Here is a 23,065-nt window from a genome sequence, read left to right as displayed (position 1 = left end):
CTTTACCCTTTTACTTAAAAAGGAACTTCCCAGAAATACTGTTCTTGTAGGTGGCAAATAAAAACCTCTGATAGAGACAGAACCTCAATCTGAAAAAGTATTTTGGCTAGTCAGGTATGAAATAGTCCCACAAATCATTAATGTGAATGATCTACAGAAAGAAGACTGTTAGTCCAGTTCTTAATGACTATATCTTGTACTGCCTCTTCAGGGGTGTGAGACTCTCTTGACGTTTCACATCATCTTCTGTGCCTGAAAGGACACCATAATGAAAGAAAGGCAAGTGAGATAATCATATTTACTAACTTTGAGTACCAAACCCACCCAGAAAACAAGCAGTAAGTGTTTCTTTGGGTATTTTTTTCTCTTTTGCAAATATTTCTGGAGGTGTTTTTTCTGAAGAGAGACAATAGTCTGTAAGTGAGATCTATGTGAGTCAGTTTGTAAGTGGATAAAGATTTTATTGTGAAGGGACTGCTGAATGCTAATAAGTTTCTTGGGTATAAACTGCCCACCAATTTCTTTGAATGGCAAAAATTATGTTCTTTAGTTGAGATAGTTTTATATAAGATAGCTGTTTGTATTCAGTTATATACACCAAGCCAGCCAAGGAACAATCTGGAGACAAGGAGTACAGTGAATATTAAGAATCGTTGATCCAATGCAAATCACACCTGATCCTTATCGCTTACCCATGCTACTGATGGCTCACTAAGAATGTACAATTTAAACAGTTTGGTTTTAGCAGAGATATGCATACCTGTGGTAGAACTTTATTGTAACAATTTTTACAGGGAAAAAAGTGAAAACTGCTCTCTTGACTTTTGCAAGACGTGTGCCTGGTGCAGAAGCCTTGCTAGACTGCAGAAGTCTATTGTGGCTTTGTTCGTTCGATTGCCTTATTGCTGCTGTTTATTTGTAAGGGTGGATCAACGAGAGGGGCTCAAAGAAAGTCCTGAGTCCTTCCCTGCTGAAGCTCAGGACTGGAAGCTGCTCCTTGCTCAGCTTGGGAGGGACAGCTCAGACGCTCCCTACATTGGAGGAGGATCTTCTAGACCCTGCCCAGATCCTGGGATCCCCTGAAGCTGCGTACTTGGTTTGTCAGTCCTTGATGGAATAGATTACAGTAATGTTGTCCATGGCAAGTTTCTAATCCTCGGTCCTCTAAGAGAAATTCTCAGAACAGCTCCAGTGTTTTAGATCTTTTTTATGTGGTCCACTTTCAGTGAGTCTTTTAAATAAGACTTTTATTAGAACTGAACAGGTGTTTGAAATGAACCAAGAAGACTTTTTTCATGTATTTAGTTCTTAAAATAGTCTTTTAGACTTTAATAATTCTTAAACAAAGTACTAACATTTATGAAAGGTGACACTGTCTGTTCTTCTTAGCAACAGTTGTAGAGATTAATTTCGTCTTTTGTAGTCTCGATAAGATGCTATTCCAGAGAATGTATACTTACCCTCTATATCAGTATTTTCATACCTAACTGGCTTTTTGTTAAATAGCTTTTTACTTTCTTTGGTGGAAAAACTCAAATATTTCCTAGCTCTACATGCATTCTTTTGCGTTAAGAGAATTAATATTTTTTGGATTGTATTCTAGAATTGTGTGTTGTCTGAGACTGCATCAAAAAGGAGAAAAATGGGTTGAAGGCCCATTCGTTGCGACTTGCGTTTTTTCATAGCAGATTCATCAGCTCTACTTCCTGTGATGCATAGATATCCCTGCTTCTCTTGGACACCAAAAAGACAGACCAACAATCATTTTCTTTTGTGGGTGATGATCTTCTGAAACCTGATTACCTTACTTGTATGTTTTCTGAAGATAAGATCCTATCTGCACTGACTCATATTTTTAGTCATGATGATGTATCCTCCTTTTTTATAAGAAGCTTTTGTTGATTTGGCTTTTTTTTTCTTTTGGTCACATGTTTTTCAGCTTTCTAGCAGGCTATTTACAGTAGATAGACCGTGTCAGTTGAAGGTCTTTAATGAATTTTCTCTATGAAGTTCAGTGACATAAATATTTCAATTTCAAATATATATACACACACAAGAAAATCATATACAATTTTCAATGAAAATATAGGTTATAAAACTTTTAGAGTACATGAAAACTTTTGGGTGTAATAAATACAGATTTATGATCTAAGAGGTATTTTTTTATTACTTGGCCATATACAGGAGGCTAAAAAAGAGACTGCCAAGCAATTTCTACAGTTTCAGTTAAGCACAGGCAAGCTTTAACAAACATATGAATACATAAGAATTTTATTATTTTTATGTGCCTGAAAGGTTTCTGCCTTGCAATCACTTCAAATAACTGTGCTATTGCAATCCAGAGGGAGTAGCAAGCAGCCTGAAAAGTCACTGAAGTGCAAATAGTGCATTTTTTTCTTAGCACACATTTTTCACTTGACAGTAACAAATCCATGAGAGAACTGTTTTCCTTGAATTGCTGGACTGCTGAGAGCCAAATTTGACCGATCACTTGTACTAGCCAATACAAGGGAGAAGCAGCAGCAGAAGTCTGTGCTACATAAAGGAATCTATAATGAGGGCAAAAGATTTTTTCATAAAACCAAGGCAGCGTGTTCTTGGGAATAAGACCTCTTGCTTGCAAGCAAGCAAGGAATAGAATAGCCAGAAATATGCATAAAAGAAATAATATAAATTCCGTCATGAAAATGTGTCTTCAGTGTAGAAGACAGCAGGTCAGCTATTCTTCTCCTGTAAAGGAGCCAGTTAGTTAAGCTACCTACACATTATAGAAAATAAAGGGAATTAGACATTAATAAAGGAATAAATGCAATAGTAAATAAAGGAAAGCTGAGTGGACCCACTTTTTGTAGTGAAGGTCTATTGAACTCAGGTTGGAGTTATGATTTCTTGCCAGGTGCTGGGGTCCAAACTTTCTGGCTGACACCATGTGAATGGTGGTAGTGTCAGCTCTCTCAGACGATAACTACCAATTTTGACTCTCTTGAAAGCTTCTCTTAATACTTTTTTTTTGTTAGCAAAAATGTACGATTTAAGCATCTGGAAGTATCAATAGACCCATAAAGGCTAATAAACCCAAGGTAGATGCAGACAAAAACATAGTTGCTCAAAAAAGACAATGGAGTCTTGTGTGTTGGCTGTTTTCCTTACCAATGACATCGATTTTATTGTAAGAAAATTTGTAAAAATGCTGGGTTTAGTGCATTTTCCCTGAATGTGTGAGAAAGTTGACTCTTTTCATTTGGCATTTGGTTTTGGGGGTTTTTTTTAGCAGTAGTTTTTGGTTTGTTTTAATGAGTGTTCAGCTTCCCATGATGATTCACTGTTTCAGTCGATGATTGCATTGTTCTAGTGAAGGATTACAGTCAGAGTGACTCCTGTAGTTGCCTTGATAAGGGCCTGTGGTTTTGAGCACTTCCTTGGGTTTTTGCTTGACTTTTACCAGAGATTGCACAGCTTCGTTGAGCAGAAGCATGTGCTGTGGAGGTCAGCTTGTCACCAGCCCGCATGGGATGGAACCTCACAGCCTGTAAGAGCTGGTAGAAAGTGGTATTTCTCTCTGAAATTTGATGTTAATGAGGAGTCACAAACACCCCACAGCTTAATAACACTCTAGATAGAGAGTTTCAAGTAAAAGAAATACTCTATAGCTGTGAGCATTTCCAAGTGTTGCCTTTTGCCAAATAGTTTTTCAGCATAAACATTTTCATGGTCCTTGTTTTCTACAGCTGTGAGCTGAATTCAAAGCTGCAGGAAGTGCATGCTAAAGAAATGGAGAGATGAGAAAAATAAATGCAATTGTTTTAATATCATGGAAAGGATTTTTTTTTTTTTGGTGCAGGACAAAAGTAAAGTAAACTATGGCTGGATTTCGGGTTAGTATTGTAGTAGTTGTAGTTGGAAAGAACATTTTCTGGAATGAATTAAACTGATAATGTATTTGATCTTAGCCAAAAGTAGACAATGTTCTTTCTGAAAAATGAGTCATTCTGCAGAGCAAGAGAGTTAAAGAGGAAAGCCCTTCTAAAAGAAGGGCTTAACTTCTTCAGTTGCTGCATGAACATAGTGTTGTGTTAAAAAAATATCACCAGTACCCAACTTGCATGGAATAGAAAGAGGGAAATGGTCGTCTTTTAGTGCCTGTTAAAGCGTTATTTTGCTGTATGCTCTGACAGGATAGTGTTACATATAATATTCAAAGGAGTATGTGCATTGTGGTCTAAAATAATGATCACAGCTCTGGTTATCCCAGTGTGTTGTGGAACTGCAGCTGATATTAGCCCCAATAAGGTTCTGAACAATAAGCATCTCCTGCCAAAATACAGATTTGCCTTTTTGCGCTGGAAGTAATGGTCATTTAGCAGTACTCTGCTCCTTAAATGCATAATGTCTTACGGAGCTGGAGTATTATGCTTGTATCTAGTAGTAGTTTGGTTGTATCTAGTAGTAGTTCACACACCGACCTCCCAAGAAGAGCAAGCACAAGGGACATTCTTTCAGAAGTGACTTCTGTTATTCAGAAAAAAAGAAAGAAGTTTTTTTTTTCTAGTCTGTCATATTTTTTTATTTTTCTGTCACCTCATTATTAAAACTAACAGGTGTAAGAGATTGGACTTTCTCCCTGAACTAGGAGGACTTGAAGTTTAGACTGTTTATACTGTCCCAATGCTAAGAGAAGAGTATGAGCTATGGCATTAATACAGACAGGTAAATCTAGAGAAAGAGAGTTCAAGAGGTATTTCCCAGTCTTTTGAGAATAGCCAAGAAACTTTACTTGCAACCCAGATGAAATACCGATTTACTTATCAAATAGCTGTTTCTTGGTCAGTATGACTTCACAAAATGCAAATTTAGGAAGTAACTTGTTTATCTACTTCATAGCAGTTTGGAAATCCCTGTAACAGAAGGTCTGTAACAACAGAAGACAAGGTTGTGTTAACTGAGTGGAGCAGAACCAAATTTGGCCTAAGCAACTGATTGAAGTCAGTGCCAGTAGTTACCCAGTGAAGCTGGGTATCTTCCGATCCTTGAAGTCAAGGACTAAGTAAGCAGGAAGAAAATGGACATTGTATGGCAGTAAGTTGGCCCAAACACATTCTGGTTTGAGTATTGCAGCAGTCAGCAGAGCAGTAGCGTGCAAAACCAGACACTTATCTTTAAAGTCATGTCAGATAGAAAGCTTTATTTCGTACTGGTACGGCAGTCTTTTGGTACAGTCATACAGGTATAGCTACTCTGCAATCAGTAATGCACACCAACAGCTGCAGTATTGTATTTTGGAAAAAACTATGTTTGAGGGATTTTATGTAAGTTTTTTGTCAGAAACTTTGCATGGTTTTGCATTAAAGGATGGTAATTGTTTCTTCTGGTGTGTGGCACCGTTACGTCCTGCTGATGGGATTTGCTCCTTTTATGTTTAGGGTTGGTATTGCTCTCAGAAAAAATCTGGTGTTTGAGGGAATCAGTTGCTGGTCTCACCTCTTGTATTTTCTGTTAAAAGCACATCCTTATTAATGTTGTTGCTTTAAGAGGAAATGCATTGTATTTTCAGATACTTCCTTTATTATACATGCTGCATTTTAAATGGATGTATGTTATATTTTAAAACAAAATTTCATAAGCTCACATAAACACTGTTTCATATTTAGATTATGTATATGTCCAGGATTATGGTGTTCCATATTCTTTGAAACCAGATAATCTGGGAAGTGCTGTGGAAGAAGTAATCACATAGCTCCCATCAGAATTAATGAACTCTGTAGCTAGATCCGCTGAACTTCCTGAAAATCTTGTCCTTGCAATATAAAAAGCTGACTCAGGAGTTTATTTGATATCTGTACATATAACTTTTTATTAAAATCCCAAATCTGTGAGATTATTTTTCTCATCTGGAACAGTAGCTGGGGGTCTTTTCAGGCTGTGTATATTCTGATTGCATGATTTGCATTTGTATGATCTGTTCGACTGAGGCTGATTCAAGCAGTGGAGGCTTTTATCTTGCAAGTGCAAAAAGTAAGGTGGTGGAGATCCTTGGACAGAGATACTGAATTCACATACACGTAATTCACATATCAAATTTAACCTAATCAAATGCCAATGAAATCCTGTTTGGCTGATTGGTAAGATATTAAACATTTATTTACCTCCCCTTGGAATGTTTGGTCTGTAATTATTAAAAATGTATCTGATAACTCTATATTAGAAACCTGAAAGGATGTCATATTTGAGATTACTGACAGACTACAGACCAGAAGAGTGCCATAAATGCCAATTCAGTATAATAGATTTTTTTCCATTTTTTTCACCTGATATTCTCTTCGCAAGCTATTTTTTGATGGTGACCTTTTCTTCTTACCTCTGTTTCTGAACAGCAGTACCCCGTTACCTCCAGGAACAACTTGCTGCATGTGATGTGGTTGTTGGCTGTCTGCCAAAAGAATATTTCTTCCCTGTCCCTCCCCTCCTCTGACTTTGTTTTTGGCGTTTTTCCCTCCTCAGCCAGCCATTGGGAAAACAATTCTTAATATAGTGGGAGAGACTGGTTAGTTTGCCTGAGGAGCATGGTGCAGGAGCTAGCCCAAATCTGCCTGGGTGCCACCCCTAATGCTACCCAGAGCCCTGTCTAAATTGCATGCACTCCTTATATGCCTAATAGCAAGGTTATACAACGAAACATAATTAAGGCTATTCTGTTCATCAATGTGACTTCTTTGTGTTGATTTTCATAATTGTCATTAAGTGACAGCAGGTTTTTTCTGGAACTAGATGATCTTTAAGGTCCCTTCCAACCCAAACCATTCTATGATTCATGTTGATTTAGGGTCAGCATTTGAATTTAACCACCTACTCAAGATCGTGTTTAGGTATATGTTTTCAGCAAGAGGAAGTTAATGTGGTCAACTCCTCCTTGCACTGGCTCCCCTAACTAATTGTCATGTGAGCTTTTACCAGGACATAAATTACTATGGAGAGCTTTCTCTTAAAAGCACTTTCCTCAAAGGTTAATCATTTTTCAACGAGAATTAGATTTGTGTAAGAATTTGGTTATGGAATTTAGATTCTGTAATTTTAAAAAGTCATCTTAAGTAGCTTGAGCTAGAATTGGGAAACTTGCATGTTATTTGCTTTCGTTAACCCTATACCCATATACTAGCATCTGAACACCTGTAGTACAGAAAGATTAGATTAAAATAATAGCTCAAGCCCATTAAAGACATGAGTGCAAAAGCTGAGGTTAAAGCTCAGTAGGTCTTCACTGTGGTTCTTTTTGCTCACAGCTCTGAATATAGACCATTAAGCCCAAATGCTGAACTTTACAGAATTTCTTTGAAGCTAATTGTGCTGGCTCCTTCCACTCAGGGTGCATGCAAGTATCCATGTCAATACTGCCGGTTGCTTATTAAGAGCCCAGGAATTTGAGAAATAGTATTTTTATTTTCCCTTAACATCTGTTTCTGGGAAATACAGGCAGAGTGCTATAGATCCAAAGGTAATGAACAAATGCATTTGTTTGTGTCGAGCAAATGTTTGTTTTCCACTGATAAGACAAATTGTGCTGAAGGAAGAAGGATGCTTTTTGTCATAGAGTAATGCTTCTGATTCTTAATAAAACACTGAGTGGAGGTGGGATGGAGCATAAAGCAGGTCTGTGATGGCACAGAATGAGGAAACTGTGACAGCAAACGTTATCCTCAGGTGAAAATGGAAAATATATATTACAAGCTAACATGAACGTCTGGTTTTTGTGGTTAGGTTTTTAGATGCTAGGCATTCATATACTGAAGCTTGACATGCTAATGCTGCTACCCGTAAAATCTTGTAAGTTGTTGGGTGCTTGGAAGGTAATTGGATTGCGATCTGCTAGGGTAATACTGCTCTAAAATTCTACAGTAAGAAGTGCAAACAAGGATACTATCCATCAAGCCCTTGTAAATACCGAGGGCTTCTTTGGGCTTTATATAACTATCGCTATATCCATGTAATACCAGTGCCTTTGTTTTAACTTTACTGGGGTTGGGATTTGCGCTGCTGAGAGAACTGTAAAGAAACTTGATCCTAAGAGTTGAATTAAATCATCAACAAAAAAAATTATTGCATTAAATTGTGAAGGACCAGCTACAAAGTACTTCTAATGGCAAATTGCTGACTCTGGAAAAATATTGTATAGCAAAAAAACAATGGAGGTCTTTTCAAGCAGATTAGTGAGAAAGATGTGACACTGAGTAATTCTAATAACAAACCTGTATGTTATAGATGAACAATATTACGGTCCAATCTATGCAAATAAAAGCTATTCCCAGAATAAAACACAGCATTGAATTTTACACTTCTTTTTTCTATGGAGCCTAGCGTATTTGAGCTTCTCCTCTTCAAAAGCTCTTTTCCCATTTTACCTTGTTTCACCTTCCCTAAATTTCATTTGGAACATCATGTGTAAAGCCAGGCTGTGCCTGCTTCTTGTGCAGTACCTTCCTTCCTCATTGAAAGGGCTCTCCTGGTGTGTTGAATTGGATGGAGCAATATGAAGATGTATTGTTCCCTCTCTGGTTATCCCTGCCCTCCCACTGACCGAGCTCATGACCTTATGAATTATTAAACTTCCCCAGGCCTTTGTTTTTTACATCTGTAAAACTGAGGATAAGAGAATTTCCCTATTGCTATAAATAACCTTGATCTAAGGATATGAGCTGGAAATCCTGACCCATACACCAACAAAGCACTTTCCTCACAAGTAATCCTTCTGATGGGGTTATTTGTGGAATAAGCATTGCTCCCTGATACTGAGGGTGCATTAACAGGAGATAATGATGGTGCGTTTGCTTTTCCATTTGCTACGGAGGATGCTCAGGGGCAGTGCTGACCTTGGAGGGTGGCAGGGGAAGAGCTGGTTGTTTCTTTGATGTGTATGGGAGTGAATGCTGTTTTACTCCCATCTTGTTTTGTTTCTCTCCCCATGACCTGAATCAGCATCTTCTGGTATATGTGATGAGAGCACCTTTCCCTGTTGATCTTGGAAAAGTTCTGTAAAATATTCACTAGATCACCATCCCCTTTCTACTACAACTCTGCTGTGTTGCTTTGACCTGGAATTGAAAGTTTTCATTTGGTACCTCACTGCTGTGAATACCCACTTACTCTCCTGAAAAATTCGGCTAGGGAAGGAGCGTGGAGGGAAGGAATTTTTCTCTGCCAGTGTAGGTTTTACAGTACTTGGTAGAGGCTGTTTCCTGAGACTCTGTTGCTTCTGATATCTCATATATATATATGAAGGTGCTCCTCTGCTGGCCAGGCTTATGTACATGGTTTTTATTTTGTTTTGAGACACTGCAAATAATTTTGTGATACGAAAAGAAATTTTGTGGAGCTATTTTTAAAAACTTTGTGCTGAAGATATTTTTGTAGCCTTAACATCTTGAAGGGCTTGCTGCCACATGGTTTAGGGTTTTTTTGCTTCCTCCTTCCCCAGAGAATATTAAAGACTTGTCCTGAAGGTCTTTTCTGAGGTGATGTTTTCCATTCCCCACTCTTTTTCACTCTACCTCTTCAAATCAAGCGTCATTAATTTGTTCTAACCTTCAGGGGATGGTGGGAGAAAACTAACTCCTGTTACAAGGAATGAGTGTGGGTTGATCTTTACAGACACTAGCGTTTCAAGTGTTGGCAGAGCAGAACGCAGTATAGTGTCCTCGTGTGTTGCACAGAAAACAGCTTTTCCCAAGATGCTGCTTTTTTTTTTTTTTCCTCAGTACAAAGAAGGAAAGTCGGCAACCAAACAACATTGCCAAATGTGGCGTTGATGGCCTATTTGCAGTTTCCTTTGCTATACCTGTATGGCCAATGATTTCTGGCTTTATCTTTGGTGAAGCAGGCCTCTTTATGAAAATACATAATTGCAGTTTGTTGTTAATGCCAATTCACTCTGGTAGTATAAACTCATCAATTTGCATGCAGCGATTGAAGGGAAAAGATAGAGGAAAGCCTATTATAATCATGTTAGGTAACCAGATATGAATATGAATGAGATCATGCTTCTTTTGGAAATACAGAGCTATGTTGTTCAATACACTTAGTATAACAAACATTCATATGAAAGCCCATTATGTTGAGTCTGGTAGATGTTTTCTTAGGATGATAAGTTACCTAGTGAGCTGTCTAAATGATTCTGACTTCCATTTGAGTAAGCAATGCAGTCTGCAAGTTCTTTAAACATCTCACTTATAAACAGAAACAGAACTGCATGACTATTAAACAATGTAGGTAACTTAACTGCTGAGTTTGTGTCTTGAGTAGTGCTTTAGTGAGCAGCTACAAATAGAAACTTCGGGAGTTTCTTCTTTTATTTTGTACTTCTCCTTCCTCCTTGTTCTCCAAAAAGTAAGGAGTAAAATTGCTCAATCTTTACCGATTAAAAAAAAAAAAAAAAAAAGAAAGAAAAAATGCATGGAACAAAACTGTGGCATTTCAAACATTTCATACTGCTATGGCAATATATAATGTTCGTCAGAAACACGTACACTTGGAAACAAAGCTCATTCAAGCTCAAAGATTGTGTAATCAAAGACATGTGAGTTATGTGTGACTTTGTTCTTAAATCTTGGGGAAAACGAGAGCCTTCTGGTTAATAGTTGAGCCCTTCAGGAGCAATGCAGTAGTTTTTCTTGAAGCACTTGAGAATTTCATGCATATAGCTCTTGCAGGTGTTTTCCCTCATATTTATCAGTTGGCTAAGGAAGCCCGGTCTTTGACTCCTCATCTACAGAAGTTCGTCTAGTTGTTTTTGCTTTACCTTTGTGTGTCCACTGTTGCTTGTAAGTACTCCTTCCTCACTTGGCTTCTTCATTCAGCCTTTGGTAACTTTATTGCTCCAAACTACTTCCCTGGAGAAATGGTTGGGACATACTTCTCATTGGGGTATGCAGCCTCTTTACCATCTTGTCCTGTAGACCTGGACAAATGAGCATCCATGAGTCAGCTCAGACACGTGCAGGTTTACACGGTGTGCTCATCCCTTTGTCAGTAAGCTTTGTAAGTACCGGGTGTCCTTGCAAAACGGTAAGCTCTTGGAAGCATGTGCTAACTAGCGGAATGGTAAGCAGCTAAACACTTCCTAAGCACTGTACAAAGCAAACCCCTTTGCAATTTGCAGTCTGCATTATGCAGTGTAACTTAATAGAGTGTTTTTCTCCCTTAGATTTTGCAGTATTGCATGCTGCTTTGCTGAAGCACAATCTCTTGGAGCTCAGTGCAAAGACATCCCTGGCTCAGTGAATGCAAAGAACAAGTTGTCAAGTGATGGATAATATTCCCTAGACAGTGTTAGTTACTTCTTTAAAAGGTGTCTTTGCTTCGTTATTGTTAATTGTCATACATGTATGAGTTTGCAGATGTTGCTTCTGAAGCTGATGATGGAGTGTTGCATATCTGCTCCTAATCCCTGATGACATTTGAAGATGGGAATATAATCTTGTGATACATGGAATGTAAATTCACTTGAAACATTAATGGTATTTTACTATCAGACTATAATGTTACACCAATTAAGTATATACATGATAAATGAGAAAATAAGTGCAGCATATCCAAACTGTTGCAGATAGAAAATTTTTTAATTGACAGCGTTTAATGTACTATGAATATAAATTTTGTTCTTAATACCCATCTGGAGTGGGAAACCACACAGAATAATCTCTGGACTGGGTTTGTATGTAGTGAAGAGCATTTAGTTATCTGAAAGAAGGTATCTGAAGAGCATTTTCAGACTTTTTATTTGTGCCAATAATCATTGCAATCTAAATCACTGCTCTACTGCTTTGTCTTCTATAAATAAGCTGTCAATACCACTGCTAAGCTTTGGGTTTCCTTCACTGCTAGTACAACTTGAACTTAATGGTTCCTGTTTCAATATTGCTTGTTCCTTTGACATAAATCAGCGGGAGATCCTCACAGTGAAGCCATCAGAAACATAATTTAATTTGTGCTGGATGACAATTTCTAAAAACAAACCAATGAAAAAAATTTCTCCCTTCTCTTCCCCATGTCCAATTTCTATTTTTATAATAAAATGGTATTTTATAGACAGTTACATTGGGAAAGTTCTAGTGCTATAGTGTAAGATGGTGTAGTGGATCAAAGTACCCATCCTAACAAGTAGGAAAAGCTGCTCAAAAACATGATTTCTCAGTAACTGCATGGGCAGTCCTGTGAACCTGAATCTTTTGGAGGGGCCCATGTCTTCCCTGAAAACTTGCTCAACAGAGATAAATTTCTAAGGAGTCCACAAACAACCAGTGTTTCTTAAGCCTTCTGACTGCACCAATGAATTCAGTAGGAGATCGGTTTAAAACAGCTTAAAAAATTTCTTTACATAGCATGTTGTGCAGTTCTGGAGCTTGCTGCCCTGAGAGGTTAGGTAGGTAGACACTATTGACAGGCTCAGATAGACAAATTCATGGGCAACAAGTTTGGTGCCTGAACTGATCCCTGGAAATGGTAAGTCAGTGGAAACACTGTTTTGTTGTTGCCCAGCTGGCAATTTAAGGATATAAAGAAAGTTGAAAAGCACTGGATAAATTAAGCAGTCTTCTTAGGGGAAAAAAAAAAATGCTGTCAGGTTATTTAGTTATCATAAATTGATGAGTGTAAAAAGGCCATGACTTGATGGCACTTTTGGGAAACCAGTGATACAGTAAAATATGTGAATTTCTAATAGAAGACATACCACCCAGTATTTCTCCTTTTCACAAATTTGTTTTGTACAAACACAGCTGCTTTTAATGTTAATCCCACACACATACAAACTGTGTTTTATGTTCCCTGTGTTCATACTTTAAATCCGTAAGTACATTGATCCTGGATATCTTCATTAAGAATTGAATTTCCTGCTTCACTGTGCTGGGTTTTATTTTGTTGTTATTTGATGGAAAAATGTTCATATCTCATTGAATGCGTTGTTTGATAGCAAGTGCTCCAGTACCAAAAGAGGGCCTGCACAAGTATAAAAAAGGACATTTTTGGCAAAATTAAAAGGAACAACAGATCCAATGGTAATGCTTGTATAAGGGTAAACATGAATATACAATAATGAGTGTGCTTTCAAAATTTTTTTCTGTAACATTGTCGTGGTTTAATCCCAGTCAGCAACTCAGCACCACACAGCCGTTTCCCCATCCCCCTCCCAGTGGGGTGAGGAGGAGGAAAGGAAAGGAAAAAAAGTAAAACTCGTGGGTAGAGATAAGAACAGTTTAATAACTAAAGTAAAATATAATACTAACAATAGTAATAATGAAATATAATAATAATAGTAATGAAAAGGAATATAACAAAAAAAAAGGGGGGGGGGGAGGAAAAAAACCAGTGATGCACAATGCAATTGCTCACCACCCGCTGACCAATGCCCAGTTAGTTCCCGAGCCGCGATCCGCGCCTCCCAGCCAACTCCCCCCTGTTTATATACTGGGCATGACGTTCCATGGTATGGAATAGCCCTTTGGCTAGTTCAGGTCAGCTGCCCCGGCTATGCTCCCTCCCAGCTTCTTGCACACCTGCTTGCTGGCAGAGCACGGGAGACTGAAAAGTCCTTGGCTTAAGATAAGTGCTACTTAGCAACAACTAAAACATCAGTGTGTTATCAACATCATTCTCACACTAAATCGAAAACCCAGCACTGTACCAGCTACTAAAAAGAGAGTTAACTCTGTCTCAGCCGAAACCAGGACAAACATGAAGGGGAAAGGTAGTGAACTTAAAAAAGAGCTTTGTAGAGGCAGCATGGAGTGGACGTGGAACCTCTCCTGTGGGCTCTTGGTGGGACAGTGCTGCAAGGCTCTTTGTTAGTGATGGGAAGCTGCAAGACAAGACGTGAAGGGTATGGCAGAGTTATCGGCTGATGGATGTTTCTGCCTTTATGAATGGAAATATAATGCTGGATCTCTTCTGCCCCCACATAATGAAAGATAAAGCATTGATCTGGCTGCCTGGGAAATCTTCCAGTTTTGAGATTTTAAGAGTTGGAAAAGAAAGGTGGCAGAACTATAGCTTTAGAAGCAGTTGCTTTCAAACTACAAATGGAGTATAGTACTGTATACACACAAAATTTCCCTTTAATTTATTTGTAAATAAGGCCATCCATCAGAATGTGAGTACACAGGCTTTACGTTGTAAGGACGTTTGGGGTCTGTACACACAAACCTGGAAAGTATAAGATCCTTAAGCTATTCCATGCTATTCCAGGCAAAATACTGGTTGGATTAACTGTATGTAACATTGTGGTCTTTCAGTAGGAATTCTGGGATCTGACCATAATAAATTAAATCTCAATGTTAACTCTTAATTTTGAGTGTCTTCTCTTCCTCCCACTGCTTTTACCTGCTGATTTTAAGCTTCTCTTTTGGAACCACTTTAATTGCTTGGCAAGGAGGGTCTGAGGGCTTTTTAGCTTTCCATCTTTTCCACACACCCCCCGGCTATGTTTCTGCATCTGTTGTCAAGTATAAAAAGAGTAGGCTGCTGTGTGCAGAGTGCCTGGAATATCCATCGAGTATTGATACTCAAGTCCAGTTCAGAATTTTGCAAGTCGTGGGATTGCAGGGCTCTGCACTTCTTATTTCTGTCCTCTTCACTGTTTTGCGCTCTGCTTTTCTGGCTTGTGACAAATTCGTGAGCATACAGCTACTGGGAGAAAGCTCTCTAACCTTGGTTTCTCTGTAATGGCCTCAATGTATTTACCTGTTCACACACATCCACATAACAAAAAAAAAAAAAAAAGGGGGGGGGGGGCAAAAAACTTCTTTCTTTGTGCTTTAGTGAAAGAGCAAAAGTTAAATCCATTTAAAAATCTTTCAGTCTTGTTCAGCTTCAGGATTTTGCAGTTGGAGCAAATGGGGGTGGGCGATAATTGGTAGAGCTGTACAGTTATATAACTAAAAGCTTTTCTGCTGGAAGTTAGGAGAGCAGATTGCTTGGCCATCAATATGCGACACGTGTTCTTAATCTTCCCACAGTGTCCATGCAGAGGAGTGCAGTCAAGCAGTGTATATTGGTTTGGTAGATTAACGTGTTCAAATAAAAATGCTATCAAAAAATTTCCTTTGGGGTACTTTTTTTTTTTTTTTAAGAGAAAGAGGGGTGGTGTAATACTACTTGAGGATTTAAATAGTATTTATTTTACATAATTAATGGTAGATACTATTCTTAGATAGAAATTATAACTGTTGATGGCTTTCAACATGAAGGTTGTCATCTAAAACTCTTGGAGGGGGAATCGACTAGGAAAAAGAGATTATACAATGTAACACAGTGGTGATAGGAGTACTACATGCTATTTTGTGGGGAAAATACCCTGTTACTATCACAGAAGAATGCTCAGCTAGCCAGCACTCATGAATTGTGTCACCAATTTCATATACATATTCATGAAAGGAGTGACTGGGACATCAGTGTTTTTTTTCTGTACCTGAGGAGGGGTTGTTTGGTTGGTTTTGGTTTGGGTGGGGATTTTTTTTGTTTTTTGTTTTTAGTTTTTGGATGGAATGACAATATTATATTGATCCTACTGCTAGTGTATACATTCAGAGAAAAGTGATGCAAGTAAAAAATATAATGTGACACTGAACGGAGATGAAAGACAATAATGTATGAACACTGCACTGCGAGTTTGTTGGATTTGGTGTTACAGCTGTTCTATATAGTGGTTTTGTATCTATGTGGAGACGTGACTTCAGCTTCTCCATGGCATGCGATAAATGTGAGGTTTGTTTATCTGTGATAGAACAAGACTTCTGTGTCAACTTCTGGATAAAAGCTCAAATGAGAGCACTGCTTGAATACAAAAGCTTGAACCAGTACATCAGAGAGAGCATCTGAAGTCTTCTGAATTTAATGTTAGCAGTAAATAAGAAGCTGTGCTGCTGTTGAAAGATAAGGTCTATCTTGGACCCTTGGTTTATTCAGTTTCTTCATAGTCACCCTTCCAGTTTGCAAATCAGATTTTTTTTGAGTCATTGAAGGGAGAACCAGTCTAAACTGACCTCAGTAACAGTCAAGGCTGTTAACATTTTCTTTGTTAAGGATGGTTGCCAGAACAGGTCTGGGCTTGGCCCTAAACTGGGGGTTCTCCCCCTCCCTTAGGTAGAGGAAACAAAGCAAGGCAAAAGGAAGCAGGTTTTGGCACAGTACTGTTAGTTAAGCTTCCATGGGGGCCTCCAAAAGCATTGCCTGCCTTCCTGCAGATGCTTAAAATCACCCACCATGGAGTTTGCGATTTCACAAGATAGCTGAGCCAATCTCTTAACTCTAAGGCACAAAAAAGGCATCCCTGCTTAGCCCTGGCTGCACATCACTTGTGCTCTGTCTGTCATGTTTATGGGGAGCTGCTCTTTCTAGAGAAGCTGCTTGTTAGATTGACTTCATTGCAATGAAGTGAAACAAATCATAATTATACGAGGTTAAATAAAGTGGTAGAGGTTAAAGCATGAAAAATCAGTGTCCTCTCGTGTAAGACATGCTTTGGGAAAGCAAGCAAGCAAGCCATTTTTCTATACAGAAACCAGAACTCAGAAATTTGTCAGTTTAACCAGTGACATACACAGGACAGGCATGCTTTGCATTTTACGGAAAGCCTGTTGGTGTTCGTCTGGGTTTAAGACTAGGAGAAATAGAGGAGTGATGTCAAAAGAAAGAATAACCTTGTTTGAACATGTTCTCTTTTTCAGGACAGCTTTGGTTTGTCTTACTACTATTGCCAGTATTGTGTGCTCTGCTGGCCAGCAGGAGGAATGGACAGATACCTATGAAAATAATTATAGGTCAAATTGGCCTGATGGCTCTCCTTTAATTGGTTGGTAGCTTTTTGCATGCACATATGTGGATGCACATCATAGAAAAACAGCTTCTGCTGAGCAGCTGCCAGCTCTCGCTGGTTGTTTAACTAGAGGATGATGCACAAAATTGTCATAACACATTTCTTATAAGACACTGACTTCAGAATGCACGTGCCTAAGGTGATCTTTGCATGGTGTATCTGAATATTGCTCTTTTTCTCTTCTAGTTTGTGGAGACATCCATGGTCAGTTCTTTGACTTGATGAAACTGTTTGAAGTGGGAGGTTCTCCTGCGAACACGCGGTATCTCTTCCTGGGGGACTACGTGGACAGAGGGTACTTCAGCATTGAAGTAAGTTTCTTATTTCTGTTTTTGGCTGTGAAACTGCTTGCACCCTATTGTGTATATTTAGCATTGTAATTTAACCAGTTCAGGAATACTGAAGCTCTTCTCAGATACCACTTGTGAGCAGGAGTCCATGTTAATGTCACTGTTGGTGTTTTCATAAAGGTTGCTTGGTATCCAGCCAAATCCCACTATATCTGTGCTGGAAGGCTGATGGAGAACAGACCTTGGTGCTAACTAGTGGCCATCCAAATACAGCACAGAAGGCAGACTGCTCCGCAGCTTTCGCGAGCTAAATAGGATGAAAAGACATGAGCTATCACAAAAGAGACATAACAGAAAAACTAGATAAACAACTCATAGTTTAGTTTGACTTTTAGGTTTGTTTGATCTGAGTCTCCTGGATGTGAAGTTTTATGAAAATGGAAGGACTAGGTAGGGGGTAAATGGGACAAAAAGCCAGCAGATAACATGCTGTGCTGGAGAGAATGAGTTCTGTTTAGATATGGCATGCAGGAGTGTGTGATCTCTGGCTTTTGATGCAGCACTTGAATCCACAGAGAAGTGGTGCACATGTGCTCTGTTGAAGGTGCTGAGACCTGGTGCAGACTCCGGTATCAGGTTATAGAATGTGGAGGTCAAATGACAGCATCTTAAGCTGGCTTGCAAGGGAAACAGTGTCCTGTCCAACCTGCCTACCTTTGACTAGAAATGAGTTAAATACCAAACACAAATCCTTTTTTCCAGTGCTCATAAAACAAACTGGATTTTTTCTTCTGTTCTGTGTTGCTGCTTGGTTATGCAAACTGACAGATGAGGTGCACAATTATCAAATAAAACCTAATCTGGATTTGTTCATCCAGGTCATAGTTGATCTAGTCACTGAACAGTCAGTCAGAAACCCTTGCAGCAGCTTTTGAGCTACAGCTTCACTCCTTTCTCTGAAACATTCAGGTTTTAACCCCCTCTGAGTCAAGGGAGAATACCCATTATCTGTTAGAAGCAATATAGGTCCTATGATACATGGCTCTGTGTCTGTGACTAGATAAGATGGCAGCATGCGAGAACATGTATACTGCTGTTTCATTCTACATACCATATCTTAGTACACTGTTGCCATATTGATATAAAAATATATAATCCCAAACAGCTGAGTTATTTATAATGTGTTTGTAAAATGGATCATCTTGCCGGTTTTATATTTATAGTATCAAGAGAACTTTCTTTAAAATAAAATTCTGTAAAACTACTTTTGCTTTATTAGTTCACTTTAAAACTTAATTTAAAATGTTAACAGAATCTTTGGGAGGCGGCACATTTTACAAATAGAAATATGCTGTTCCAAGTGCAAATGCTCTAAAAACTTAAGAATTGCAAGGTTCTTTCGCCCACCTGCCAAAAATCAATATAGTTAAGATTTAGTCTCATACTGGTCAGCACTTTGATCATGATTTTTTTGAGCCACGAGTGCCTGCTTCCTCCCTTCTCTGATCCACAGTGAGCTGTGAGCTAAATCATCGCTGTGTGGATTACCATGCTGGATCGCTTGGGGAAGGTTGGGGGGCGGGGTGTGGAGGGGGTGGCTTCACAGGCTTAAGCTGTTGTGCAGCAAAGTCTTGAACTACCGTTTTTCAGTTGTGATAACCTAGTTCGTATCTCCTGTTGACTTTGACCGAGCCAAGTTATATCTGGAAGAGGAGAGTTTCATCTTTGTTTCTATATGTGTTTCTAATATAAGAAATAGAACAAGTGGATTTGCTTCAGCTTTCAAGTGCTTGTCTGACAGTTTGCCAAAATCTACACCAGGGCTATTACTGATTAAAGACAATAGCAAGCCATATAAGACAAAGCAAAATAGCTTATGGGTGGGGAATAAGCCCCTTAAAATTACTCATTTAGCAACCTGCACATACATATTTAGCAAATTATAGTCTGAATTTAGTTTTTCCATTCTGGAACACTACTTTTTCACTGGAAGCAGTACTGGCTTCTGCCAGGGCCAAGGAAATATCTGAGCTGTTGCTTATATTATTCCTTTTTGTATGTAAGGTTCTCAAATTACTACTTTTTTGGTCACATAACTGATCCTCCCCACCTGTCACCTAGATTAAAGAATGCCTTTGAAAGGAAAGGCAGATTTCTGTTTCATAAGTGTATTTGGATGTAGAGCTATGCATTCATGCATGAACTCAGCACAATAAGTAGTGACAAGGAAAGGAAAATGGTGAAGAATGCAACTTGGCGTGTTGGGGTGGGATGCTTTTGGTGCAGAAGGGGCCCTGAGCACGTCTAGCAGGCACCAGCTCTTGCCGGTACTTTGTGCTGGAGAGGTCGTGGTGGTAAACAGTCCTAGCCTGATCTCAGTGCATATTTCTACCACGTCAATCACACCGTGATCTTTATTCCATCGATCTGTTGGCTCTCCTTTCTGCTATGTAGACACGAGACTGTTGCAGTTCTGGGGTCTTTCCAAAAGAATTAAGTAGCTGGTCCAAGGTACTAATCATGAGTAATATAAGCTTTAAAAAAAATCCCTTCAATTGCTGTGTGATATCTAGCGTAAAAGTGACACCATTGAGCCTAGACCTAGCTGAGTTCTGGTAGTGGGCGAGATAATCCTTGTCTGTGGGCTGCAAAGCATTTGGGATTCTTCTGGATGAAAGGTACTATATAATGTAAGCTATTATCATTAAGAACAGAGGAAGAAATTGCATAAGGTAGGTGGAAGGCATTTGATAACACAGAGGGAAAAAGAGAAAAGTATTTGTATAAAGCACTCAGCAGAAATGACAGTCCTTGCCCCACGGAGCTTTTGATCTAGGGGCTCAATCCTTCACGTGTATGCTTCGTTTTTACCAGAGTTAGCTCCACTGTTTGAAGGGGGGGGTGGGGGTGGGGGGGGGGAGTGTTTTGTGTCTTTAAAATTAATTCTAAGCAAGGTGTCACAGGATGAGAGACTAATAAAGGAATTACAGCAGGTAAAACAAAAAATGTCAAAATTGTAGATAGGATGAGACGAGGTTTCTCGGCACAGACTAAATCTTTATCCCGTAGTTGCACTCTCTTTTCCATTTGATCTTTTGGCAGACCCTGAGCATTTCTTCACTCAGAATAACAAATTTCTGCAAGTTGCAAGATCTGATACGGCGCACTTGTTTCCTCAGGTCCATAACTGATAACATTTCCCTGTTATGCTTGTGCACCGTTCCAGGGGTTTGACTCCGGAGTAGAAACCACTCAGTTCTCGCTTTCAAACAAGTTTTATGGTCATGGAGAAAAGAAACCCAAATGATCAAAACAGAGGGCTATTTTTAAATCCAAAGAATAGTTAGAGCATAAGTGGTTCTGCAGGAATAGGCTGTAAGGAAGAATGACTAATCTCAGTCTGAAAACTGTCTTTTGAAAGGCAGACATAAATGCCATGTGGTGTAAGGGGGAGTATACATATAGACTGCTTTTCATCATAGTCTTGGAAAAATTACAATCAGAGTAAATACCGACTATAATGCATTAACAATATTATGTAAATGAACTGTTGGGATTATTTTCCTGCTCAATCCCACATAAAAACATACAGGCTTAAATGTCAATTGAATATCATAAGGTACATACTGATCATTTCTGACAGAGCAGATAGTTAAGATATGGAGAATTAAACCAACGTTCAAAATGAACAAAATCAGAGTTGTGTTTTAAGGTTCAAAACATTCGTACATCTTCATTTCCCAAATGCAAAGACCAAAATTCCAGAAGGAGAAACTGTTTTTGTGGTATTTCTAGCAAGAACAAAGTGAGGTGTTTGGAGTGAGTCTGGAATTTGACCATCGGACCTTGCATCAATTAAAAAAGCATCTGGTGCTTGAGATGCTTCTGAGCTCAGTGAACTGTTTGAAATTATTAACTGGTCTCTCCCAAGAAAAGAATTACATATAAATAAATTTGTGTTAGTAAAGTGTGGGTGAAGTGAATGCTGGTGAAGCCATGTGTTTGTAATCTCTCAAGTCTCCATGCATTTTCTAGGACTTTATAGGAAGAATAAACACCTTTCAGTTTCCGCCATTGCTCTGGTGTGTTAATGTTTCCCAATAAACAGCCTGATTTAAAATAGTTTTGGCTGGTCAGGAATAGTTTACCAGTGAAGTCAATTGTTTTTTTCTCTTCTCTCAGAGCAAAGAAAATCCTAATACCTTAATTATCCTAAATTTCTTTGCCTTTTTCTTCTGTGTTAACAGTAGCAAATATGTTTCTCTGTAGCAAGAATTTGCATCTTGTAAGATCTCATTTTTGCTGGGCAGTGCTCCTCAAGAGCTGTGAATATTCAGTAATTCAGCAAATTCGTATTATTTTTGTATATATTAGATTCCCAGACTGGAACATCTGTTTGTGTCAGGGTCGTCCTCGCGGCCTGCCTGGTCCTGTGCCAGCTCTTCCCACAGCGAGTCCCCAACATGGCAAGAACCCCTTTTGGCTGCAGGGAGAGGACATGGGACGGTGCCCTGGAGGGGTCTCGCACCATTTCCCCCGTGATGCTTCCATCTCTCTGTGGGACCCATCTCCACAGAAAACAGCTGGGGCCAAGAAACAAGGTTGAACGAGGAGAGCTAGGAGCCAGCACTTGGATACCTGTTTAGAAAGTACTAGCTATAAGAATTAGAGGAACATTTAAGAAAAATAATTTTCTAGTCACTTTTTGGTTGAAAAAGAGGTCCTTCATTTTTGGACATTTTGAGGGCCTTCCAAAGGCTGAAATGGGAGTAATGTGGTCTAAACACTAGAAAGGAGTGTAAGGCAAGTAACAACGTTTTGCAGGTGCTCACTTTTCATAAAATCATCTGGGAGACTAGCTAGAAGAGAGTCTTGCAATAATTGAAGTCTAGAGGTGCTAAAGTACCATGCAGGTGTCAAAACAAGATCCCAAAGCAGCTTGAGAATATTCAACAGATTTAAAAAAAAAAAAAAAAAACAAACAAACAGAAGTTGAATGATCAGAATGAGATTCTTGAACAACATTTTAGAAACAGCTGAGACCCTGACCATGAGGAACAGATTCACTGTTACTCCACAAGAAGTCTATTTCCACAGCAGTAGCCTTTTTAATTTTTAAATATGCAACCTGTATGTACATGAGCACTGGTTTTAGAAACACAAAGAACAGGTAAAATAAAAGCACGTTGGCAAAAAAGTTGTGGCAAAGACTGTAAGTTGTCGCTGAAGATCTGGTTGATGCAAGTAGCACTACCTTGTTGTCCCTGTTCTGCAGCAGAGCCTTAAGAGAAAAGATCATCTTTTATGCCCTGAAAGTTGGGAAAAAAAGAATGAAATCCTGGTTGTAGTGAAGACAATACAATTTTTTCTTTATTTTCAGTAGTGTTCAGAGTTTTCTTTCCCTGTGCTCAAGGAGTGGTAGTTCAGAAATGGCAATAACTTGCATCTCTTGTGAGTATTTTGGTTACAGATGCAATGTATCTTTATTTGTCTCTGAAATAAAGCCCTAATAAATAGTCATACCAGTAGTGTGAATGCAGTTATGTGTGTAAAAAGGTACATGGTTTCCATTGGGATAGTTATTCCATTTTAGAAAGCTGTACCTGTACTAGGTACTGTGATGATATAATTATTTCAATGCAGTTAAAGTAATGCAATTGTTATATTTAGGTGAGATGTGTGTTAGTTACAGGGTGAAGGAGCTAAGCCAATATACTGTCCCGCGGTTCACAGAACATCAGTAGAGACCTTAGCAACGCGTGGCTCAAATTCTCCTTTCGAGTATGAATTACCTTGCGTTTATTCACACTTAATTTCATCTGCTGGGGGAGTGCCCAATGCCACCAGTCATTTGGAGGGAGAGTTAATCTTTTGTTACCCGTACAAAGCCACACAGCTAACAGTGAGCTGCATCTCT

At 38.9% G+C, this 23,065-nt stretch overlaps 1 protein-coding gene across 2 annotated transcripts in view; it reads left to right on the top strand.

The window, feature by feature from the left end:
• The window catches only part of PPP3CA (protein phosphatase 3 catalytic subunit alpha), a 202,859-nt gene that overhangs the window by 127,817 nt on the left and 51,977 nt on the right, over positions 1-23,065 (top strand). For both annotated transcript variants that reach the window (XM_050895410.1, XM_050895409.1), the window contains exon 3: positions 17,045-17,169. In XM_050895410.1, the coding sequence (XP_050751367.1) occupies positions 17,045-17,169 (125 nt within the window). The remainder of the gene's footprint in view (positions 1-17,044; positions 17,170-23,065) is intronic.

Source organism: Gymnogyps californianus, chromosome 4 (assembly GCF_018139145.2).
Source record: "Gymnogyps californianus isolate 813 chromosome 4, ASM1813914v2, whole genome shotgun sequence".
Taxonomy (NCBI): domain Eukaryota; kingdom Metazoa; phylum Chordata; class Aves; order Accipitriformes; family Cathartidae; genus Gymnogyps; species Gymnogyps californianus.
The sequence above is the reverse complement of the archived record's forward strand: the minus strand, read 5'-3'. Positions and strand labels throughout refer to the sequence as shown.